Below are 27,671 nucleotides of genomic sequence, written 5' to 3' on the forward strand. Positions count from 1 at the left end.
CTGATTGCCATGGTGTCAAATTTATGCCTCTATAACTGCTTGCCATGGTGTGCCAATGTTATGCATCTAAAGCTGATTGCCATGGTGTGCCAATTGTATGCATCTAAAGCTGATTGCCATGGTGTGCCAATTTTATGCCTCTAAAACTGATTGCCATGGTGTCAAATGTATGCCTCTATAACTGCTTGCCATGGTGTGCCAATGTTAATCATCTAAAGCTGATTGCCATGGTGTGCCAATTGTATGCATCTAAGCTGATTGCCATGGTGTGCCAATTTTATGCCTCTAAAACTGATTGCCATGGTGCCAAATTTATGCCTCTAGAACTGCTTGCCATGGTGTGCCAATTGTATGCCTCTAAAACTGATTGTCATGCTTTGCAAAATGTATGCCTCTAAAGCTGATTGCCATGGTGATCCAGTTGTATGCCTCTAAAACCAATTGCCATGATGGGCCAGTTTTATGCATCTAATACGGATTGCCATGGTGTCAATTTATGCCTCTAAATGTGATTGCCACGGTGTGCCATTGTATTCCCTCTAAAGCTGCCATGGTATGCCAAGTTTATTAATTTTAAAAATATGCATTAAAAGTGAGTGTGTCTCAAAAAATTATCATTTTCAAAAGTGAGTCTTAGCCCGTAAATGTTTGGGAAGCCCTGCGCTATACACTAATAAAGTTACCAGCAAACTTTACCTCCAAGTTTAACTCTTCCTCGCTCCTCTGCTCCTTTTACCCATACAGCCAGATAAGGTTTTTTAATGATCTTTAGTATCTTTTCCTTTTTTTCTTATCTGTCCCTTTGTATCCATTAATAAAACTGTTTCTATATATATATATATATATATATATATATATATATATTTTTTTTTTTTTTTTTTTCCTTAGGGACCTACTGTGCCTTTTGGGCTTTAATCACCCATTAGACACTTGTGTTTTTCGTATATGAGATTTAGGGTTACTCCCTTTAGGTCTTGCATCACACCATTAAGTCTCGATAGGGATGACTTTACCTAGTTTTACCATTATAAAACTTGTTATATTTAAAATAGTTGAATATGCAATGTCCACATTAATGAGAGAACCTATAGCAATCCACATGGCATGCTGGCAGACCTACATTTTCAGAATTCATAATGGGATGGGGGGTCAAAGAGCTAGTTTGATGGTTGGAAGAGAGATGCATATCTTGTCACTAGAGGTGATCACTGTGTTGCAAAATATTTGTCTTATTAAGGCTGCCCATTAAGGTTGCCCATGCTCTTGCACTCTAATATGAGCATATATTCCCTGGATAGCTTTGTGTGCTTAATGTGGATTTTTCTCTAAAACCATCCTGCCAAATATGTTTTTTTTTTGGTAACTATGAACTTTTGATAATTTGTGTTAAAGATATAAGAAGAGTATAAAAAGGTTGGAGTATGAGGAAAGTATAACAATGAAAGCTTGTGTTTGGTTATCTGATAGTAAGGTCTTCATCCTTTTTGAACTCTATTTCTCATAGTCTATTAATGCAACCTGTGGCACCACACTCTAAATACATGTACATATGCAGTTGCTAACAATACAATTCACAATTAAAACAATTCAGTTTTTCCAAAGAGCATCAGAAAATCTCAAGAAAAAACATGTCAGTTATTGCACTACATATAGTGTTTACCTCCTTGTAGAAATGATAAGATAACTAACACCTTTAAAACATGTTATCTTTCCATCTCACCTAATTTTTAAATTATAGTCTTTAAAGGAACGCTATAGGCAACCAGACCACTTAGCTCATTAAAGTGATCTGGATGCAGTGTCCCCGGTCACCTAACAATGCAAAGGTAATTATTGCAGTTTTTAAGAAAGGTTTTAACTCCACCTCTAGTTGCTGTCTCCCAGACAGTCACTAGAGGGACTTCCACGTCATTAGGCGACTTTTGGTCACCCAACTGATGCTGAATGTCCTCTCACTATGCATGGGGATGTCCAGCATCACCGAAAGCATTATATATGCTTTCCTATAAGAGGATCCTTATTGCGAGGGCAGCAATTGCAGCACATGGGCAGTGCATGTGTCTCCACTGCTTGCCGACTGTGGAGGAGCGTAGGCAAAGCCCAATCCAGTGCCGAGGTACATCAGCATGGACTCAGGTAAGTGTCAGAAGGGATTTGTAACCTATTCTGCACTGCAGGTGGGGGCCATCAGATAGATTGACACTATAGGGAGCTATAGTGCCAGGAAAACTACTGACAAACCTGCTATGATTTCCAGAAATCTAACTTACCAGTCACCCCCAAACTATCTATGGATACTGTTTGCCATCATAACGCTCACTGTTTTAAATTTAGTTTTCGATATGTGAAGGAGACTTATGACAATAAAAAAGTGTAAAATCTAGGCCCTTACGATCTGCTGAAGACTTACGTCTATCTTCTGTCCGTACTCCCACCTCTGATGCTCGCCTTCAAGATTTCTCGAGGGCTGCACCGTTCCTGTGGAACTCGCTTCCTTCCTCTGTTAGATGCTCACCCAGTCTCCACTCCTTCAAAAAATCATTAAAAACCCACTTCTTCATAAAAGCGTATCAATTAAGCTGTTAATAGCTCCTGACTGATTCCTCTTCTGCAACTGTCACTAGTCTAATACTATCCTTACCTTTTTGTGTCATTTTACACCACTCCCTCTAGCATGTAAGCTCATTGAGCAGGGCGCTCAACCCCTTTGTTCCTGTATGTCCAACTTGTCTGGTTACAACTACATGTCTGTTCGACCACCCATTGTAAAGCGCTGATGCAATTGATTGAAAGATCATATGTCACATCATTCACATACCATATGTTAAGTTAACCCAATGCTACTTGCTTAAGAAATGTGTTGACGTTGGTCTTTTGTTAATTCACAAAACTTGCCCCATGTAATAAATTAGTTAATAAATTCCAGGGCATTCCATGATGGAAGCATATTCATACCTAACACCACACCATTGATTCAAATACCTTAAAACTAATGCACTACAGACCATCATCCTGAGATGTTGTCTATCCCATGCTTCTTCTTCTTAAATCAATGTGCAAGCAAATTTATGATTTCAATTTAACCCTCATTACATTTTATTTTTTTGTTATCATTAGACTTATCAATGTTTATAAAGTGTGAATATGTTCTGCAAGGTTCTACAACTGGCTGGAAGACATAAAACAACTTCAAGACATTTTTATGTTTAGGGACTTATGTTGGTGAAGACAATTTTCATAACAAGCACACAAACTAAAGAACAAGATTTGAATAGCGATTTTGATAGTGATCTTTGGTTCTAAGTTCCATATGGATGCAATCCAAGTGCTTGGTCATGTTTCTTACACTGGTTGGTTGTCGGCTAGTCATCTCCACTTTGTGAAGTACTATGTATGTATGTATGATAGTCTTGTCATTGTGTATTATTGCTTGTCCTGTGTACAGTATAGACTGCATTCATACTGCTGCTAGTGAGCAGGAACAGAGGAGATGTATGTGGTTATATTGCACATCAATAAATACCTATTCACTCACATTTATGACAACAGGAAAAATAACACATAACTGACTGTTGTAACAGGCAGGTTGCAAAGGCTAGATATTTCCATTCTAAGCTAATACAACAAAAGAATGGTGACAAGAAGGGCCTCAGCCTTCTGGCTTGTAGGATGCTTGTATGACCCTCGGGAACGGAATATGTGAAAGTAAAGAGAAACTACTGAGGTAAGGTAAAACAATTGTGATGAAGAGAGAATAGAGAGTAGTGGAAGATTGTTTCACTACTCCACTACTATAGTTTTAAACTATAGTTACAAGTCTGCAAACTCACTGGCCTCCACTAAGTGTTTACTGTTTCGCGAATTGAGGCGATATCAAGATATCACACTTTCCAATTTGTTGTCATAACAACTCCACGTCTCGACCAGAACTTTATGAAATGATGATAATCTGAGCAAGTTCCTCTTAGTGATTGCATACACATGACTTTACAAAATTTGAAGGCATTTAACAAAAATGAAATACAAAAAGTTTTAAATAAGGTTTGATGCCTAAATATACTTAAATATAGAATAAATACATTTTACTATATGATGCCTTAAGACTTTGCATCATTGACTTGTCTTTTCCTAATTATATCTAGAAATCAGGTGTAATTTTATTTCAATAGTGACAGATGTCAAATTTTACCACCCAGCATAAAAGTCAGGTGTTAGAGTTTAGCATCTCCTTTTGATGGGAATTGTTAAAACTTTCATCAGCTGCTAATTACCGATTGTTACACATTACATTCTGTAACATAGATCCTTACAGATAGCAGCTTTAATTTTAACAATAACAGATTGTTGGTAATTCATGGAAGCAGCAAGGAAACAAGACCTTTGGTTTTAGTAAGACGATCTGTTAATGTAACCTCTCTTTGCCAATATGCATAGCACATGATTGCAATGTTACCTGACAATGTATACAGTATGATTTGAAATAATATTAGATTTGATCTACTGATACTTATTGATTATGAGATTAGAAGATTAGCAACTGTTTTACTAACTAGAATAACTGTATCCTTTTAACTGTGATATACTATTGTGAAAATAATAGTTGACCTACTGATAGGGCATGCCACTTTGCGCAATAAGAGCCTGCACGTCATAGGATACATGGCTTTTCGCACGGAAATCAACACGTCCTCCTTCAATTATGCTTGAGGTGGAGGCAGGAACCCAAAAATCAAGCTAGAAAAGAACACAGAAATTGTTATGAAATTGTACTATTTCTCTGTAAATGAAAGATGGATTACTACAAATAAATTGCAACATGCTAAGTTAATGCAACATGCGTCCATGATTATTAATGTTACAGTTTTTTGACTAACCCTATCTTCTTCTCTATTGAAAATGAATGAATTCATGATGGATACAGGATTTTTGGGCAAGCTTTATCCAAGGTTTAAAGCTATTTAAATAGGTTTTTGTTCTGAAATCCAGGATGTATATATTGCACAGAAATACTGAATTTAAATGACATGTTGTTACATGTTATAATATATTGTTATTCTGGATACAGAATAAATAAAAAATAAAATAATTTTGATAAAAATGTTTAACTTATTTATCATTGAGTTTTTGTCAAAAGAATGGGTATAGAGGGGAAGAAAGGAAGGCAGTCGTTTAGATATCAAAGTTTTAGTTTTTCAATTGTTTGTTCATCCTTGTCAATACTACTAACGTTGCTGCAGGGACAACAGACTGCCACCTCCAACACGACTCAATCCAATGCAACCTGCTTTGTAGCTGACTTACATCATTGCTGCGTCAGTGAATTTAAGCTGAACTGTGTACCTGTATGTTCTGCCTTGGCAGAGTGGACATGAGTCGCTAATTAATAGTATGTTTAAACTTGGAACCACCGAAGACTCATTAACCTTGTGTGATTCTAGCAGTCCTTTACTATGTACCTTTAACTCTTCAGTTTTCTGTGTGTGGATGACCAGTTATTGACTATTCTGACTTTATATGTCCTCGAATGTTAGCTTTGTTTGTCATATATGAGTATCTCTGGAATCCCACATTCAGCTTTTATTTTTACCATCCTTTTCTATTCTGTTAAAATTTGCAATAATGCCTCTCTGGTGACTTTTCCTTTATGGTAATACACATCAATATAACTTTCGGCTTGTCTTGCAGTTCAGGCTAAGGTTTAGTCTGTATTTGCAAGTCAGTCTTTTCCGCATTACTTATACATAGTTAAAAACAACATGTTGCATTACTATATTCAAATGCCTGAAATATTTCTACAGAATAGAGAATACATAAATAGCTTAAAACAATATTTTGTATTACTACTCAAAATATCTGAAATATTGCTATAGAAAGAGAAAAGTCAATGTTTATGACATACACTAGATGTTACAAATTTAGAAACTATCACATGCTCTGCATATGGGTAATGGTAAATAATCTGTTGTAGAATGTCTGTGATAGATACACAAAATGATGGTGAAACATTTTGTGTATCTTACACAGACATTCTTTTTTTTCTGTACTCTTTAAAGGCTGTTCCCTATTGTCTCAGATAATGGGAACGGCACAGTTCTGAACAAATATACTATATGAGGCAGTGTGCTCATTTTGACTAAGTCAATTCTACCGACCCTTGACAGTTGATTGGTTTGCCATGTCTTAAAGTTGATTTTAAGTAATTAAGTTTAAGTAATTTGGAGTAGTTTGCCTCCATGATTGATTCTCTACTAGCAGACAGGTTGACTCCCAAATATTTAAGGTGATGTTTCCTCCAGTCAAAGGTGAAAGTTTGTTGTAGAGTGTGAGAGGACTCAGTGTAGAGGCACAGTGGTAAAACCTGAGTATTTTTGTAGCATGATATATTGCTGTATTTCTCTCTATTTTCAGCTGTTTGCAATGAACAAATAAAAAAAAAACTATTGAAATAGCTCAACACAACAAGTGCTTCAAGTGGTTTTCCCAAATTCAACAGAAAATGCCGCATATAATGACTTCCCAGTCTCAAAACTGTGATAGCCACTGTAGAATTTCCCAGGAATTTTTCTGCAAATAATTTTGATTACAACTGTATAAGTAGGCAAAAGATGGCAGCCTTGTCTGGTACCATTAGTTATATACAGGGGAGTAGATAAAAATGCAGAGGGAAAGGAATATTGATCCATTATCACTTGAAGGAATGAGGCAAGAATTCCACTTTTGCAGAGAGAGTGGGACCTTTTGTGCATCCAGGGCCACTCACACACTAGGGCTTCTGTTTCTTAGAATAAATTCTATGAGGTTCATTACCCAACTGGTGTTATCTAACTCTTGCCTGTGAGGCGTAAACCCTACTTGTTGTTTAGATGTTAGGATAGGATAAAGCATACTGAATCTGGCAGTTAGTATATTAGCATATACGTTTATATTGCATTAAACATTAAACAAATCTGGTGAACATTAGCACAGAGCATAGGATGTTTGCCAAGTTTAGGCAGAGTGATTACACAGGCGGTTGACATCTCTGCAGGAATGGCATTAGTATCTTGAAATATGTTAAACAGGGCTATAAGGTCCAGCACTAGTAGATCAGTATATGATTTAAAGTAGGAGTTGGGTAGCCTTTCACGGCCAGGTGCCTTTTGTAGTGGTAAACATTTTAGGGCCGCGAGGGTCTTTTCCTCAGTGATATGGAGTGTGAGTTTTGCGGTTTTGTCATTCGATACTTGGGGGAGTTGTAAAGCATCCAAATAGTTGTCAATTTCCTGCTTAGAATTGGTATGAGTATATTGATTGTCTCTGGTGTATTTCATACCATTCTTGTCTTAGCTTGGGCCTGTTTAGATCATATGTGAGTGGCTAGAATACTGGCCCAGAATACTGGCCTTAGGTGTAGTACGTTAGTTTGAGTTTGTGTAGATTTCTTTTGATATGATGAAGTTGTAAGGATTGGACCTTGTGGAATATATAAAATTTATTTTGCAGGATTTTTCGTGGGGTAAGACTTGTTCTTCTTTTCTAGATTTTGCAGTTGTGTGATCAGTTTTTGGTGCTCTACTTGCCACTTCTTTTTATAAAGTGAGCTAAGCTGTAGTGCTTTATTCAATCTCCACTGGCCTAGACCTCTCACCGGATAGTGAGCTATAAAGAAGGTTAGGATGGGCGCATGATCAGACCACATGGTAAGGCTGATTTTGTAGTCTCTCAGAGGTTGAATAGTAAGTGGATCCATCAGACACATAGGAATATAATATTTTTTGTGCGCATTTGAGTAGTAAGTGTTATATATTTCTTTCTCTCTCTCCAGGTGTTATGCAAGTTAAATTGAGATAGTAGAAGTGAAAATTGTGTGCTTAACGTGAGAGCTCATTTAGTTGGGGGTCTAACTAACATATCTTTAGTGTCTAAGGTTGGGTCACCGTAACAGTTCAAAGCCCCCCCAGCAAAAACAAGTCTACCTCTCTGCCTGCTTTGAATCTTTTTGAAGCATCTGTTAAGGAATACAATTTGATTCTCGTTTGGGGAATAAATCAACACCAGAATCAAGAGTCTTCCTTTTGGGTCAGCAAGTTTCTCTGTGAGGGAGCAGAACCAATCTTTGTGAAACATTATATATGCCCCATTTGTTTTGCAGGAGGAGTATGCATGATAGCTGGTAAGATATTGTCATGATGAGAATTTCAGAGGGTTGGATTTACAGAAATATGTTTCTTGGCAACAAATGATCACCACAGATCACTGTTGAAGTGTTGTGGAGGACCATGCAACATTTATGTGGGCTATTTAATCCTTTCGCATTAAGTGAAAAAAAAACTGTAAACAATGTTTCTTGACTAAAGCTACGATTCCTCTGTTTTGTGCAATGTAGTCTTCTCCTGGAGCTTTTTATTCCATAACTGATGTGCTTGTATCTGTGATGACCAACATAAGGCAATAGCTGGATTTGCTTTTAGGACTCCATTCTAGCAGTACCCAGCAGGACATGGTGGAATGGGGAGGCAAAGGAAATGGAATACTTAACAACACATAAAAAAACTAAAGAATATATAGTAGGTTTATGATCTAGCTTAGAGCTTACAACATCAAACCAGAGGCAGCAATGTTATGGGAGAGAATGCAGTGTAGTAATAACTAAGGATATGGGATATCACTTTTCCAATGCTTTCTCTAATGGGGAGTTGTCAGTAACTCCTGAACTTACAGGCAGTTGAACAGTTAACCTGCAACCGTAGAGTAAGGTGGAGTACAAATCATAATTTCTTAATGTCATTCAACTTCTTCACTCCTCTCCTTCCCCCTTTATCGCTTTCTAATTTTTTTTATTATTTATGACGCCTATTTCCCCTCTTGTTACTCAGTTTTCTTTGGTTTTGTTTTATTTGTAGTTCTGCTTTCCTACTGTTCAAATAGATGTAAACCTTGCATACATATTGACCGCATACTCTTTACAATACATAAGGAAATAGCACAGCTAATGTTTACTGAGGGGTTGTACTTGGCTGGGAAATCGTAGTAGATAATACATATTTAGGTTAATTTCTGCATGGAGCTATTAACATGGTAATGGTTTAGGTGCGTGCTCCTCTAAGCATTGTCCCAAATGTAACTGCTCCAGTTGGAATGTGTGAGAGGAAGGTGCTCTGGTAGCATCTAAGGAAGTCGGGTGTTTAAATATTTTTCAATGTTGCTCTCACTTTGCGCGGTGGTGCTGATGGTGAGGAAAGAGGGTGGTTATCCACTTGCAGATCCCAGGACTTGAGTGTCTGTCGGACTTTCTTGGGATTAATTATGAGTTTGAGGGTGTTGTTGTGCCACACTAGAACTTTTGTAGGTTACCTCCATCTGTATGCTATAATGTGTTGTCTCAGTTGTTTATTGGGGGTTGCAAAGTCATCTCTACTGGAAATCATGGCTGCAGTGAGGTCAGATAATGCAATGTAGATAGTGCAGCCATGTAATTACATCACATGGTGTATCAGCAAGCAAACCGCGTGGTTTAGCAATACAATGAGCTTGGTCCAGTAGCCACCGGAAAACTAGTTCATTTAGGGTAAGAGTATAAGGTAAGTTGGCAACTCATCTCGGGTAACCTGCCCCAGTGTGCACTGATCCCTAACATTGGTATGCCTGGCCATGTCCTCAGCATCTACCACTCCTGTGTTCTTAGATTGCGGAGTAAATCTGCTGTTATAGTGCTGAAGTCTGCTTGGATTGTTGCTCATAGGTCCTGTAGCATATCATCAGTTTACATTCCCCAAGGTGGGCAGGGCAATTGTCTGAGAGTTTCCCTATGAATTCCGATTCCGATGCTGTTAGACCTAGGTGATAGGGCATTTACATAATCGCCATCTTACAAAGGCTGCTCTCTGAGGATTCTTATGCATGCTGGTTCCGGGTCAGATTCATGAGGGAGGGAAAGTGTGAGTGACGGGGGCAAGAAAAATTTGCTGGCTTGTGGTGTTGCTGGCCTTCGGTTGCTGCAACTTTGTTCAGTGCAGGAGCTACACAGACATGCGACTGCTCTGGTCGTTTTTTTTTTTTACAGTTCAGTACAATGGTTAGGCATAACATACAATGTTTATTGTGATTTTATTACAGTTAGACATATTGCACGAAAAACAGGGACGGCACAACTTATATTTAAATGAAGGCTTTCAGACAAATTCACAATAGGCAGCACAGATGGATCACTAACTCTCCCTGTCATCCAATTCAGTGACTCCCTTTCATAGTATGCTGTTATTCAGCCTGTCTACTTGTCAATACTGACATTCTCTCATTTAATATTGCAAGTATACTACGACTGTTACATAGATACATATTAATCTAGGTTGAAAAAAGACTCAAGTCAATCAAGCTCAACCTTTAATACATTAGAGAAGACATGTTTAGCTGCACAGACCTAACATCTAATTATACAATTGCAGCATATTTAAGCATTATTGTGTTTAGAAAGTTGGTTTTGCATTTGAAGCTTATTCCATTCTTCCTCTATCGGTTTGCCCATCATCATCTGTCAAAAAGATCTTTTTGTCTGATCGCCCATTAATTTGCTGGCAAACAAAATACAATGAATGAATTCTGTGATAGGCACTCCACTAGTTTATTTAAGTGTTGTTAAAGGCTATATCTGTAATAATTAAGCAGTGGGATTTTGTATGCAGACAGAGGCGTGGGGCCCACCAAAACTACTGCAGAAGGCTCTAATGTTTAAGGTGCTCAGAAAAGTCTTTGAAAGCATCAGAGACACATTTCATGGGATGTAGCTAAACCACAGTGGTAGAAAAAAATAGGATAAATTGCATTGCCAGATGATCACGCAGGTGTCAGAAACTCAGAGATGGAGCTCATATCTAGAAACTAGGTAACTATGGGCCCTCATGCCCATAGACAGTATTTAAGATCCAGCATTATGTGAGGTGCAGGCATGCACACAACTTCTCTATGCTTTATTAGAAGAGGAAGACTGATACGTATGGTATGTCAAGCCCATGTACTCATTGTCTTATCAATATGACAATTTCCACAATTTAGATAACCCATCATGTCTATTAACACTGAACACTCTCTATCGGCATAACCTTGTTTCTGCCATGTACAATATCTATTTGTCGAATAACCACTTATGAAGCTAATCTATGCTCTACTTCTACATTAAATGTTTACAGATACCCAGAGCTTGTTTATTTCAGAGTTATATCTTTAATAGTTTATGGATATTTATCATTATTCTCTTTACTTTCATGATATCATATACCGTACATTTCAACTTTAGCACTTCCTCCACTAGCTCTGACTATAAACATCTTCTATTTATTTATCCTGCTTACTTCTTAATCATACTACACTGCTCAAAAAAATAAAGGGAACACTTAACCAACACAATGTAACTCCAAGTCAATCACACTTCTGTGAAATCAAACTGTCCACTTAGGAGGCAACACTGAGTGACCATCAATTTCCCATGCTGTTGAGCAAATGGGATAGACAACAGGTGGAAATTAAGGCAATTAGCAAGACACCTCCAATAAAGGAGTGGTTCTGCAAGTGGTGACCACAGACCACTTCTCAATACCTATGCTTCCTGGCTGATGTTTTGGTCACTTTTGAATGCTGGCGGTGCTTTCACTCTAGTGGTAACATGAGAAGGAGTCTACAACCAACACAAGTGGCTCAGGTAGTTCAGCTCATCCAGGATGGCACATCAATGCGAGCTGTGGCAAGAAGGTTTGTTGTGTCTTTCAGCGTAGTGTCCAGAGCATGGAGACGCTACCAGGAGACAGGCTAGTACTTCAGGAGACATGGAGGAGGCCGTAGGAGGGCCACAACCCAGCAGCAGGACCGCTACCGCTTGCCTTTGTGCAAGGAGGAACAGGAGGAGCACTGCCAGAGCCCTGCAAAATGACCTCCAGCAGGCCACAAATGTGCATGTGTCTGCTCAAACGGTCAGAAACAGACTCCATGAGGGTGGTATGAGGGCCCGACGTCCACAGGTGGGGGTTGTGCTTACAGCCCAACACCGTGCAGGACGTTTGACATTTCGCCACTGGCGCCCTGTGCTCTTCACAGATGAAAGCAGGTTCATACTTAGCACATGTGACAGACGGGACAGAGTCTATAGACACCGTGGAGAATGTTTTGCTGCCTGCAACATCCTCCAGCATGACCGGTTTTGCAGTAGGTCAGTAATAGTGTGGGGTGGCATTTCTTTGGGGGGGCCGCACAGCCCTCCATGTGCTCGCCAGAGGTAGCCTGGCTGCCATTAGGTACCGAGATGAGATACTCATACCCCTTGTGAGACCATATGCTGGTGCGGTTGGCCCTGGGTTCCTCCTAATGCAAGACAATGCTAGACCTCATGTGGCTGGAGTGTGTCAGCAGTTCCTGCAAGATGAAGGCCTGAATCCAATTGAGCACATCTGGGACATCATGTCTCGCTCCATCCACCAACGTCACGTTGCACCACAGACTGTCCAGGAGTTGGCAGATTCTTTAGTTCAGGTCTGGGAGGAGATCCCTCAGGAGACCATCCGCCACCTCATCAGGAGAATGCACAGGCATTGTAGGGAGGTCATACAGGCACGTGGAGGCCACACACACTACTGAGCCTCATTTTGACTTGTTTTAAGGACATTACATCAAAGTTGCATCAGCCTGTAGTGTGTTTTTCCACTTTAATTTTGAGTGTGACTCCAAATTCAGAACTCCATGGGTTGAAAAATTTGATTTCTATTTTAAAATTTTTGTGTGATTTTGTTGTCAGCACATTCAACTATGTAATGAACAAAGAATTTCAGAAGAATGTTTAATTCATTCAGGATGTGTTATTTTTTGTTCCCTTTATTTTTTTGAGCAGTGTATATTATTGAAAGACATTATTCCATAAGAGAACTTATGATATTGTTATCTTGTTTGGACTCTTTACATTGTCCTGGATTTCACCTGCAAATATCATCTGACAACAGATAAGTCAATGGTTGAAGTGACCGGATTGTATAAATACCTTTCTCCTAACACAAGTTGTTCATAGCTGTTCTGAAACTACAGCTGTTCTATCTATCTACTTATTAATCATCATCAATTTAATAATTCAACTTATCAAATTATTATCAATTTTATTTATACATTCTTTATACATTCTTTTGCATATGATATTAAACTGTCTTGTATGAAATGGCAGATTTTTGTGGATATTAATTGATATCTTTTTATAACAAACAGTAAGCTTTCCCACGATACATAAATACATATTTCTAGTACTTTTGCTTTATGATAATGCTATTTTTACCATCTAGATAGTGAACATGAAATCCAAGAGACAGTGGAAATACAGCTGGTTAATACAATCATTTGATTCAATTTCTAAGACTACTTCCTTAATGAACAATTTTAGATTGTAGGAGTAACTACTGACCGGTATTCCCATTCCTTTCTAGGATCACTAACTACCTCCCACTCCAACAAAGATAATTAAAATGTCACATTGCCTTTTCACATTTTCTCCATAATATGTTCATAGCACTCAGCAGGTTTAACCATACAGAATAGTTGCCATGCATAAAACGTGAACGTAACATACCTTAAAATGTTTCCAAGATACAGTTTGCACTTGTTAAGTCTGACAACATTTTCCTTTTACATGAACAAATATTTAACTAGGTACAATGTATTCCGGTATTAAATATTTGCTTTTCTGAATCCAGAAAAAAATAAATGTGTCAAACAATAAAATGATAGTTTCATTGTTTTCCCAGGCAAATAAAATCCAATAAATCCAGGTTCTTTTTTGACCACTCTTGGAACTGTAAAACCATTTTGAAAGTTGTAGATTTCAAGTTTGAAGTCCAGAAAGATAGAGGAGAACTATGTTGTATTATATTATATCTCACACACACACACACACAAATTGTATTGTATTCAGCAAAGTCTTACGTGTAAAACGGTACCCCCTATGTACAGGTTTTATGGTGTTTTGGGAAGTTACAGGGTCAAATATAGCGTGTTACGTTTGAAATTGAAATTCACCAGATTGGTTACGTTGCCTTTGAGACTGTATAGTAGTCCAGGAAATTAATTTACACCCATAATGGCATGCCATTTGCAATAGTAGACGACCCAAGGTATTGCAAATGGGGTATGTCCAGTCTTTTTTAGTAGCCATTTGGTCACAAACACTGGCCAAAGTTAGCGTTAGTATTTGTTTGTTTGTGAAAAATGCAAAAAACGCAAATTTTGGCCAGTGTTTGTGACTAAGTGGCTTCTAAAAAAGACTGGACATACCCCACTTGCAATACCTTGGGTTGTCTACTATTGCAAATAGTATGCCATCATAGGGGTCATTTTCATTCTTGGGCTACCATAGGGTCATAAAGGCAACGTAAGCAATCTGGCGAATTTTAATGTGAAAAAAATGAAACACAAGCCTTGTATTTGACGCTGTAATTTTTTAATACACCATAAAACCTGTACATGAGGGGTACTGTTGTACTCGGGAGACTTCGCTGAACACAAATATTTGTGTTTCAAAACAGTAAAAAGTATTGCAGCAATAATATCGTCCGTGTAAGTGCTGTTTGTGCGTGAAAAATGTAAAAAACGTCACTTTTACTGGCGATATCATCGTTGTAATACATTTTACTGTTTTGAAACACTGATATTTGTGTTCAGCGAAGTCTCCCGAGTAAAACAGTACCCTCTATGTACAGGTTTTATGGTGTCTTGGAAAGTTATAGGGTTAAATATAGTGCTAGCAAATTAAATTCCCTATACTTTCGGCATGGGTTGTCAGGCAGGTCCCGCTAATTGTAATTAATTAGGATACCTAATTAGGTAAAATTATTACATAAATATATGTGGAGAATTAATATATGTATATATATATACATATGTGTATATATACGTATATATATATACATATATAATTTTTTTTAAATATTTTTATTTATATATAGGTATATATATAGTGATATATACGTATATATATTTATGTATATTTATGTATATAGATATATATATTATTTTATACGTATATATATATATATATATTTATGTATATTTATGTATATAGATATATATATTATTTTGTTCTACGTGTATCTTGATAAATATATATATCACAATACAGTTAGAACGAAATAAAACACATCTATATATTTTTTAATATTTTATTTTTAATTATTTTTATTTTTATTTATTTTTTTACTTATTTACATATTTTTTTTATATTATATATAAATATATATCTACCAATAATTATATATATTTAATCAGTATCAGTCTACGTGCAATTTGATATTAATATATATATATATATATATATATATATATAATTATATATATATATATATATATATATATATATTAATATTAAAATACACCTAGACGGTGTATGTGTGTGTGTGTGTATGATCTAAGTATATATATATTTTTTTTACATTTATTTTAACTTATTTTAATTTTATTTCCAGTCAGCAGGGGGACCAACTGTCATTACAGGCAGTCCCCCTGCTGGCATTGCTGCAGCCAGCTATCCCGGCCATGTGATTGTGAGGTCCTCGCAAGGACCTCACTCTCACAGGACCGGGGGGGCTGAAGAGGACAGAGGTGCCGCGGGGGGCTCCCTGGGAGTCCCCCCAACCACAATCGCCGCCGTGGGATCGCCGGCGACCGGGTAAGTAACAAAAAAACGGAGGGCGTACTATTACGTCCTGCGGCATTTAGAGCCGCTTTAAAAAGGATGTAATAGTACGCCCTCCGGTCTTAAGGGGTTAATGCCTCAGTTTATTTTATAACAGTAGCTTGGAGGTGGAAGATTTGTAAACAAGCTGTAGATAGACTATTTAAAAAAAAAAATTCTAATCCATTGTCTCATATTTTAAGGTGTCTGGGTTATGCGTTTCTGTACATATGGATATTAAATATTTTGCCACTTACCGTTGCTATATAAGCATAAATTATAAATGTATGTATTGCTATTATATTAGTTAACTATAATACATGAACAGTGCACACATAAAAAAATAAATTTCTCATTTCTATAAGGCTACTTAAAATAGCCTATCTCAGCAAACAAATATTGGTATTATGTTCCACCATATGGCCACATTGTGTTAAGCCTACCACTACTTCCCAGTGCCCCAATATCGGTAGGTCCTACACGAATTCCAACGTGAATATATATAATGCAAAATTAATGTGATAAAGGCAATTAAAAAAATGTGTCTATTGCTCACAATGCAAATTATATATCTGCTCAATTAAAATTATAATTAAAGTGACATTACTATCCAAAACCTACTTAAATATATGCTTATGGTCACCTCCAAAGGGGCCTCTGAGTCTGGGGAGGCTGGGCAGGTGCTCAACCCAAAATGAATCTGGTTTGGATTCCACACTTACATGGTAAAGACAAAAGGGAATTGGGGGCACACCCGGAACATGCATCTTGCAGGAATGGTGCTGGCTTGGTGACCAAAAATTATATATAATACAGATTAAGAAACAATGCACACATAAAGGTATATATTTGAGTATGTTTTGGATAGTAATGTCACTATAATAATACTTTTTATTGAGTTAATATATAATTTGCATTGTGAGCACATACATCAAAGCACTATCATTTTTCATTAGTTTATTGTTGATACTGTATTTTTTTATTTCATCTATCACACTAATTTAGCATTATATATATTCACAATGCTCTTACAACACATTATTTAAATACACTTCAGCTTATTTAGCACAATCACTATTTAATTTGTCTCTCATGTTGGAATTAGTGTAGGACCCACCGATATTGGGGTACTGTGAAGTAGAAATGGCCATAACACAAAATGGCCATATGGTGGAACTGAATCCCCAGATTTGTTTGCTGAGATAGGTGATTTTAAGTAGCCTCATACATTTTAAAATGTATTTTAACCCCTTAAAACTGGAGGGCGGGGGCGGGGCCTGACTGTCATGGAGTGAAGACGTGCCTAGCTGCAGCTCTCTCCTGAACTAAGCTAAAACAGCTAAAATAGGCATAACTGAACCACAAAAACCTGCATAAACTGACCCTAAGCGATTCACTGCACACGGTAAACCGGTTATGCGGCCCGTGAACAGCAGACAGACAGCAGGCTACACCCGCGAAGACATGTGGCCGGGTGTGCACTGGACGGGAGCAGCGGCCGAGCTCTCAGCCTGGAGCAGCCTGGGAGCCGATTGTCATGACCGGGTACCCGACATCCCCCACCGGACCGGTGGGGGTCATCCCGGTCCATTATTTGCAGCCTTTTCAGCAGTGGCAAAAACGAGCAAGGAACACATCAGTGGGCTGCGGGACCGACCCAAAATGGCGGAGACCGCAGGACCCGCGAACGGGCATGAAGCACAACAAGCCCCCCTATCAAGCCTGGATATGATATTTGCCAACTTCTGGCTAAAGCTTGAACATAGGCTGAGACGGGGGACTTTGCCGCCACACACCTCATATCATGCGACATGCCGCCCACCGCCCGACCCGCAAAGCCCAACTGCACCCCAGGGGAGGCGCTAAAATGCGAGAAGATGGCGGAGACGTAAACAGACACCCAACTCATACAGGGTGGCGAAACGAACACCGACTGCCCGCAACGCGAGCAAGCCAGAGGCGCCCCTTACCATGAAGGCACCTGTACCTCTGCCTACTGATTCATCTCAACGACACTCAGCAAGCCCACAAGCTCACCGCACGGTTACTTGACGACATGGGTGTCCGAGGTAGGGACCAGCACAACCCCAACAAGGTATCGGTTAAAGACTCGAGAGCACGCTCTATATCTGGGTGACTGACCACGGTACACTAAGCCAGGCCAGGACGCCGAGAAAACTCAGCTGCCTGCCGGCAAGCACAGAGATGGACTTATATTTTAAAATATCATTCATTGCCTGAACATTTTTATTTTGTTAGTGCTTATTTTTCAGGCTCTTAATTTATGTTCTGATACACTCAGGTTTATTTATTTAATTATAGCTTGTACCACATGCCATTTATTGTGCAATTAGTAAGCCCTAAAAGCTTGTTCAACCGCATTGAGCCTAGCATGTTATTAACTTTCGCCATCTTGTTTAGCCAGACCTTATGAGATTACACCATACAAGTAAAAATGTCTACCAGCTCGAGTCTTGTTACAGCTAGCCGACTCCAACTGCCCAGCTTCCATACCCAGCGGTATAATTAATTATCTGAACTGCGCAGCGTGTTACACACTAACCGAGCTATGTGTGTCTTCTCTGCTCATTTCTCGTTTTTTTTTTCTCTTTTTTCTTGTGTTATCAAACAACTGTATAATTTAATTGGCAAAGTTTAAGGTCTTTCTGTTTATCAGTCTGCCTAACAAATGCCGACTTCCTCAACCTAAGTTCACTGACGTATTCATCTTGTTAAGCTGTTTGGTTTATTAAATGACTTTTTAATATGTTTGTATGCATAGGACAGGGCGTGACTGCCTTCAGCTGTAGGCTCAGTAGCAAAAATATCATTGTATCGCTGGCCTGAATATAGAATAACTCACCCCACGTTTCTAAGCCTGGCATAGTCGGTACTACTATGGTCACTTAGCCTGTTTCCTAAACCATAATCAGCATTACTTGTCAGCTTTTATGATTATATTTAGATAGCCAGCTTAAGAACATAAATGTTTATTATTTCTAATTTCCTGTATCTCCCCTCTGACAAGATGTCTCCCCAGCTGGAAACATATAGATATGCCAGCTATACTTGTTACCTTAGCTACCATAAATATAAAAAGTGCAGTATTTCATGACATTTTCTAATATGTTACCACTATGTGATTGCTGAATATCCCCATGAGGAATTGTCTGTGTACTCTGATTGTTACGCTGTGCACTATAAAAATAAAGAATATAAAAAAAACTGGAGGGCGTACTATTACGCCCTATTCTAAGCGGCACTAAACCCGCAGGGCGTAATAGTACGTCCTCCATTTTTTTTTCTTACTTAACCGGCCGCCGGCGATCCCACAATAGGCGATCGCGGTTGGGGAGACTCACCTGGGATCCCAGGGAGTCCCCCGTGGCGGATTCCTGCCTCCTCTGGCCCCCCCAGGACCTCACAATCACATGGCCAGGTTAGATGGCTGCTGCATTGCTAGCAGTGGGACTGCATGTAATAACAGTTAGTCCCCTTGCTGGCTGGAAATCAAATAAAATTAAATTAAAATCAGGGTAAAAAAAAAAATAATATACTTAGATCAGATATATATATATATATATATATATATATATACACACATATACATACACACACATACACTGTCTAGGTGTATTTTACTATTAATATATATATATATATAAATATATATATATATATATATATATATATATATATATATTATTTCGTTCTACGTGTATTTTGATATAAATATATATATATATATATATATATATATATATTAATATCACAATACAGTTAGAACGAAATAACACACATCTATATATATATACCTATATATAAAAACTAATATTTAAAAAAATATATATATACATATATAAAAAATCAAAAAATTACCGGCACTCATGGGCTTCTTTCATCCAATTTATTAATAGGTGAAGATAGTCAGGTCAACGTTTCAGCTCCCGATCGGAGCTTTCATCAGGACACCAAAGGCACATTACATGGCATAAAACAAACATATATAGGACAAAGAAATCACATTTAACCAATAAACACTGACCTTATCAGCTGTGCTCCATTAACTTAGATGCTCGGCGTTCACTCAGTCCCATTGCGCATGTCTAGCGTTGGTGTGGACTTCCGCATCACATGATCGGGAGGCCGGAACTCTGATCCGATAGCGTCATAGTAACCAAGCAACCGCTGGTTTAACCAGCAAGGATGCTACTATGTTTACAGCCATCGTTAGGAGTATTCTCCCTACTAATACAGAGCCAGTCTCTCAGTGATTACGGACTGTTTGGATCCAACCTTGGTGCTCGCCGAGCATCCCAATGGATTCACACTGTTATTGTTACTATTCGTCTTTAGATGTTCATTATTCATATTCAAGAAGTAGGTTATATTACTCACATTCTGTTAGCCAGTAGTTTAAAACTAAAGGGAAAGAAAAAAAATATATGCTTGCTCAAAAAAATCTATACAAGTGATAAACATGTGTCAATTTATATATAAACATAAGTCAATATGTATCATCAGTAAGGTATTGGTACACTATCATAAATGTGTTGTATGAACAATATTTGTTCTAGTGATTTGCTTATAAAATATAAGATCCTTAGTGAATGTACTATGTTATATTACAAATATTTGAGACTGTGTGTGTGCCTCGATGTACTAATATGTGCGTTTCATATGTGCTAAAACATTAATAATCTGTCTCTGATTAGTGGTGAGGTAAAAAAAGAAAAACAAGAAAATATAAGACGCATTGTCTATATTATAAGTTTCTTCAGGCTAAGATATATATGTAAGTGATTTTTGGTCAGTGTCTATGGTTACAATCTAAACATTAATAAGTACATTTTAAAATTCCAGTTTGACCAGAGTAATTCTCCCTCTGGGGGATATCTTTAAAAATAATATATATCATATATTATTAACACATGGTACTAATCCTGTAGCTTACTCTCCAGGGTGGCTCTCAGAATTGTTCCATTTCCATACATTACAGTGGAGAGGGCATGGGCACATACTTAAACCGTAAGTCTTGTTAAACATACACCTAAGGACCGGTTAAAGAAAAGGAAAGAATGAACATTTTTCATTAAGACCTCTGGGGGAGATCGTATCGAGTTCTATTATCCAGTAAGTTTCTCTTTGTAAGAGAAGTCTCCCTCTATCCCCACCTCTAGCCGCCACTGGCACATGGTCAAATGCCACGCAGCGCAAGGCAGAGAGTGGGTGTTGTTTTTCCAGAAAATGTCGGGCCACAGGTTTGTCCGACTTGCCATCACGATAGGCAAGGCGGATACTTGATCTGTGGCCCCTAATTCTCTCGCACAGTGCTGTTTCTGTCTTTCCTATATAACTCAGCCCACAAGGGCATGTGAGTTTATATATGACAAATTCCGTGCGACAGTGTATCCTGTGGGCTATTTTGTAGACTTTACCACTATGGGGGTGGGTAACTACCTTGGAAGGAATTATATGCCCACAGGTCACACACCCTAAGCATCTGACACAACCATTGTTCATAGTTCCTTTCTTTGTGATGTTATAACAATGAATGGGATCTGTTTTAACTAACAGGTCTCTCAAGTTTTTATTCTTCTTATAGCAGAACATGGGCTTGTTCGTCAGTTCCTTCGGCAGTGTTGTGTCTTGTCGCAAGATGTTCCAGTTGCGAGTTACAATTTCAGAGATTTCCTGGCTTGCAGTGTGTAATATTACTGGAAAAATTATTCGATTGTTGGGTTCCTTTTTTACATTATTTCCTTTCTGATATTGTTCTCCTGCTTGTGTCAATGCTTTTTCAAGAATCGGTCGTTTGTATCCCCTCTTTTTGAATTTAGAATACATCATCTTCAATTGTTCTTTGCGTTGTTCCTCCTGGGAATTGTTTCTATAGACCCTTAGGAACTGAGACAGTGGCAGGGCTTTCTTCAGATGTTGGGGGTGAAAACTATCATAGTGTAGGATGGTGTTCCTGTCAGTGGGTTTTGTATATAACTTATACTCCAACTGATGATTGATGACTGATATTTCAAGGTCAAGGAATTGGACATTATTGTGATCGATGTGTGAGGTCACTCTTATTGGCGTAGGCAGGTCATTGATATGTTGTACGAACGTCCTCGCTTCCTCATCTGTGCCCCTCCAGAGAATTAAAATATCGTCAATGAAGCGATAGTATCTGACTATTTGCTCTCGATATTGTGTCAATATATGTTTTTGTTCAAAGTCGAACATAAATGTATTAGCATACATTGGGGCCATCGCGGCCCCCATGGACGTACCAGAGACTTGTAAGAACCATTGCTTTTCAAACCTAAAATAATTATTATACAACGCCAGAGATAATAATTCCAAAGTAAATTCAATAGGTGGACCACAGTACTGTGTAGACGTAGATAGTAGTTGTCTCATCGCCTCAATACCCTCCTGGTGCGGTATCACTGTATATAAACTGTTGACATCCATTGTTATTAATACCCCATCAAATTCTTTGATTTGGGACTGAGTGAACGCCGAGCATCTAAGTTAATGGAGCACAGCTGATAAGGTCAGTGTTTATTGGTTAAATGTGATTTCTTTGTCCTATATATGTTTGTTTTATGCCATGTAATGTGCCTTTGGTGTCCTGATGAAAGCTCCGATCGGGAGCTGAAACGTTGACCTGACTATCTTCACCTATTAATAAATTGGATGAAAGAAGCCCATGAGTGCCGGTAATTTTTAGATTTTTTATGAATTTGGGACTTGGCACCTGGCAGTATCATTAGTAAAAGTTGGAGTGCAGGGGTTTTCTCATTTGTTTATATACATATATATATACACATATGTATATATATATTTATGTAATATTTTTACATAATTATGTATTTTAATTAATTACAATTCCCTTTTGCCTTTGCTATATTAGTTAACTCTAGCATGTTTTTTATTCTTCTAATATATGAAGTTGAAAACAAACCATAAAGAAATAATAACAGCCGCATGAAAAAAGAAACAGTGTTCTCGAAAGATAAATATTTACATCTTGTATTTTTGCTTCCTCTTTAATGGAGATGGTAAACAAAAAGTGCTTTAAATAAAGTTCTACATTAATTTTCTTAGAAACAAAAAACAGACCTTTAAAAATCCAATTTTGTGGAAGTAGAGAACTGGATCGACTTTAGAGAATATCACAGGTTTCAAAATCCTATGTTCATAAAGGGTGACTATCATGGCAAACTATGTGTTTTGGACTACAAAAACCTGAGCACTTTGTTGGTGTAGATTGTTCTATAAACTGTAAAAAAATAAAATATTACATTGAAATTAAATTATTTTATAATAAATCAGTACATACCTCAGCGTTTATGTCTAAGGATCTGAGAAGTTCCACGTGTTCAGCATTTTGTGGTACTACACGGAAAACTTTATCCCTTCAAACAAACAGTCAGACAATCAAACAAACGATCAAACCAGCACATTTTAACTTTGTCTTTTATTTATTCAGCAAATTTTAAATATTCTTACCCATGGAAATTAAGACGTTCAGCAGAGACTGCTGCAATGCTAACTAAAATAATTATGGACCACATGCTGTTTTGATAGAGGATTGGTGGATGATGGCTCTCTCTTTTATAGCTTTGCTTTTGCTTCTGCCAGTGAATGATAGCACAAAGTATTGCAGAGTAATTAATTATTAATGTGACCTTGATGTCAAGATTGTAAGTATTTTTGCACACCAATGGAAAATTTCACAGGTAAAAAAAGTGGAATTTTAACAACTTAATGACCTTTTGGAATTGGATAACAAATATTTGCATGTAAAATGCCACATTTTGCCTTAAATTATGTGTATAACACTGTGGTGTTTCTTTACTTAATAGCGAGCAAGTTGATAGCAATGCTACTTTATATTTACATAAGACAACCAAAAAACACCAGTGAGAAAACAAGTGTAGAGATTAAAATTATATTGCCCTTGTACACCTTGCAATGTAGATATTTCGAAACTCCTTTAAATCTTCACAAAAACAGTCACAAACAAATATCTACAAATGTAAAAAAATTGGAACATAGAGTAGTATTGTATATACACCAATATGTGTTCTGTTGAGAATTACACTCATCGTAGGTAATTTGCTAGTAGGCATATCTCCCAAAACCGAGATTCTTCAGACTTCTTCCAGTGTATTGTGTATATAAACCTAGAAAAGAGGAAAACACATGGTGCAGAATTGCCAGAAATAAAAAAATAACACAGTATCAAAAGCACATCTCAATGTTTACGAAACCGGAATGCTCCACCTTGCAATCCAGGGGAATCCTGGGCACAAAATATGTTATTTTCATCCAAATAAATAAACCAGGATATGCAAAAACACATATTAAAACTAATGAAAATAAATAAAAAGTCCATCTATGCCAACGTGTTTTGTCCAATTTCCTCTGACCTTTTCAGTGACAATATCAAGTTACTCTTGTCTGGCGATAACCGGCATATTTCAGACCTTGGCTGAGTCCTCTTTAATACCATGTCAGAATCTTCAGCTGATAGCCATAAGTCAATCAGCTTCTCGTGTGTGATGGTGTGCGTATCAAGCCCTGTTCTGAATCTACCTTCTGATCCGTTGTGCGTTCCATTGATATAGAACATGCGTGCTATTCAATGTAGTATGTTGAACATAGATAAAATTGTAAGCAGACTGGTAGTATCATAGAAGAAATAGAAGAGCTCTGAACACTGCAATACCTCTCCAAACCTTACACATTCTATCAGTGAATGATCAAAAAAAACTGATATGTAAACAAACATAATGAACAATAAATAAATAGAATGAACTAAAATAAAAAAATCGAACAGGGAACAAGGTGATTACGCACACAGTGGTAAAACCACGCAGTTGGTAATGGTAATTAAAACCTATATAATATGATAGATAAACATATCATGATATAGTATGTGAACACAAATCAGAATGATGAGATAACTTGGATCACTCACAAATTAAAGAAACAGTTAGAAGTTGGCTCTAGACTATACAGGCATTGCATCAATCTCAGGTTGATGCAGGGTAGAATACTTCAAGTGCCAGGTCCCTCAGAAAGCAGCAATGATCCTATAAAAGGTAGCCAGGAAACAGATTAAGTTAAAACTCTTTATTGTACATAAAACAAAGTAAAACTATAAAAATACTTACACAACGTGTTTCGACCAAACTCAGGGTCTTCCTCAGGTGCATATGTTCATACAATGTATATATATATATATATATATATATATATATATATATATATATACCCCCATAGTTTTCTTATTTAGTCTAGTTGTGTTAATTGTTATGAACCAATGCCCATTAACAAATATGGTCAGTTTCTTGTGGCTTTTCGCCACCTCAAACATGGTGGTATCCAGTTCTGAGATATCCGAACTTCCCATGATGGCTGTACATCCTTTTGCTGCAAATATGTAATATATTTGATTATATCTTTGTTCCTCATTGAATCTTTGATCCATATGATTGTGGTCACATGACATTATCGCTGTCCATGTGACTTATCGCTGACATTATCGCTGTCCATTGCACCGTAGAATTACTTTCTCCTTGTGATAATTAATGTGGCTTCCCTTGCCAATTGCATTGGTCTTATGATCCATGTGATTGTTGCTTTTTATAAAAAGAGTTATACCTGAAAATGTAGATGTTACTCTTATGAGGATGTTCTGCAGTGTACTTAACTCCTTTTAGTGCTTTATTGGTCTTTTGGATTTGGAAGCTTGTCCTTGTGCTTTAGCATTCTCTACTCAGGCTCCTCTCTTGTTTGTTTCTATTTTTTTCTGTTTTCTGGAATTTTTCTGTTAGTTGGTGCTAGACTTTGAAGATTCGTTTCAATCAGAACTGCAATTCATCCAAAGCTAACCTGATTGGGTGATTGGTTGAATTCCTGAACTTGTTGAAATGTACCCAAATCACAAATCAACCAAGATGTACAATGCCCAAGCATGCTTGTGATTTCAGATTTCTCTGATGGCATCAACAAAAATAAATGACTGGTGGGTGAAAAAGATAGATGATGATCAAATAAGAAGTGACCAACCGAAGGGAAAAAAGGAGAAGAGGCAACAAAATAACAATAAAATGAAAAAATCGATATTGATATAATAAATGTATAATATATACATATATATTTTTTGCTGCTCCTCCTCCTTTTACCTCTGTTGGTTATTTTTTTTTACTTGACCTGAAAACCAGATAGTGGGACGATGCTGATATCAGTGTAAATATGTATATATTTTACAGTATGCACACAGTCAGATATTGGAATTTGAGCCCTGTATGTCCAATGTTTTCTTTACTGTAGACATTGGCATACAACTCAGTCAGTCAGAATCAGAAGAAGATAAAAAATGTTGTATGTGAGTGGAGCACACCTCTATTGAATGACTAGATTTGAGCAGCCAAAAGGTCAATATTTCTAGAAAGAAGCAATAAAATAAGTGTAACGGATCGATGGGCACCCCGTCTGGGTACCTCCATTGAAGGATGCTCCTAGCGCTTCCTGAGGACTACAAGCACTGCAGCAGACACCACAACCACCGAACCGGAGAAGCACATGAATGCTGTAAACAGCTGAACAGGAAAAGCATACAATCAGCTTACACTCCTGGCAATCAGCATACAATCCAATTCCCCCAATAACGAGACAACACTTTGTTTTTGAGCAGAACTGAACTAACTTTTAATTACACAACCCCTGCTTTTATGTAATGCCCCCATGCAAGGGAGCCACCCACAATAATTAGTACATTAACCAATAAAGTAGAACGTACAACCCACACATCCCCTCCAATCAGCTTATCTGTTAACAGAATTAAAATGTACACATTTTTCCCCAAGTTCTAAATGTACCTCAAATACATAGGGTACACCCCTGATAGCCCTTATCTGGGTGAATAACATATTCAAAAATCACCCAGATCGGACCAGGGGTTCAGGAGTTATGGGGGTTAAAAAGTTAGGTGGAGGTCCCTTTAGGACCACTGAAGCATGGCTTTCCAGCCCAAACCTTCCAACCCAAACCAGTTCCAACTAGTCTGGCAGTGTAAAAACTCTCCTTAATCCCTATGTATATTTAGACAAATGGAGGTCATTTAGTTGCTCCAATGGCCATTGGAGGGAATGCCCACCTGCCAACGTCAAGGCAGACCCCCCTAAGCGGGTCCTAACACTGACCCTTCAGCCTGCTTCCTTGAGCTTCTGGCAAAGATATCTCTAATGAGACAGAGAGGGGTATTTTTTACATACACCCCTATATACTTATTAACCCTTAATAGGGAACACATGGGATGGGCGGCAGCATTTTAACCAGGCTGTGTGATACAAAGTAAATACAAATACAAAAAGAGTAGTCCTGCGCTCACTCCCATCACTAATGGGCTGGCAGCAAGGACTACAATACACATCAGCCCCAATATATAGTAAAAGCCAAAGAAAAAAAAAAAGTTACCTGCGCTCTCTCCTTAATCCCTATGTATATTTAGACAAATGGAGGTCATTTAGTTGCTCCAATGGCCATTGGAGGGAATGCCCACCTGCCAACGTCAAGGCAGACCCCCCTAAGCGGGTCCTAACACTGACCCTTCAGCCTGCTTCCTTGAGCTTCTGGCAAAGATATCTCTAATGAGACAGAGAGGGGTATTTTTTACATACACCCCTATATACTTATTAACCCTTAATAGGGAACACATGGGATGGGCGGCAGCATTTTAACCAGGCTGTGTTATACAAAGTAAATACAAATACAAAAAGAGTAGTCCTGCGCTCACTCCCATCACTAATGGGCTGGCAGCAAGGACTACAATACACATCAGCCCCAATATATAGTAAAAGCCAAAGAAAAAAAAGTTACCTGCGCTCTCTCCTTAATCCCTATGTATATTTAGACAAATGGAGGTCATTTAGTTGCTCCAATGGCCATTGGAGGGAATGCCCACCTGCCAACGTCAAGGAAGACCCCC

General features: G+C 37.8%; 1 protein-coding gene across 1 annotated transcript in view; it reads right to left on the bottom strand.

Moving 5' to 3' along the window:
* LOC134585562 (carboxypeptidase B-like) overlaps nucleotides 1–23,279 on the bottom strand; it is a 44,550-nt gene extending 21,271 nt beyond the window's left edge. Inside the window, exons 1-3 of the mRNA XM_063441000.1 lie at nucleotides 23,183–23,279; nucleotides 23,013–23,088; nucleotides 4,610–4,734 (exon numbers count right to left, since the gene is read on the bottom strand). Of these exons, the coding sequence (XP_063297070.1) occupies nucleotides 4,610–4,734; nucleotides 23,013–23,088; nucleotides 23,183–23,247 (266 nt within the window). The 5' untranslated portion in view covers nucleotides 23,248–23,279. The remainder of the gene's footprint in view (nucleotides 1–4,609; nucleotides 4,735–23,012; nucleotides 23,089–23,182) is intronic.
* Nucleotides 23,280–27,671: the final 4,392 nt, after the last annotated feature.

Source organism: Pelobates fuscus, chromosome 2 (genome assembly GCF_036172605.1).
Source record: "Pelobates fuscus isolate aPelFus1 chromosome 2, aPelFus1.pri, whole genome shotgun sequence".
NCBI lineage: Eukaryota > Metazoa > Chordata > Amphibia > Anura > Pelobatidae > Pelobates > Pelobates fuscus.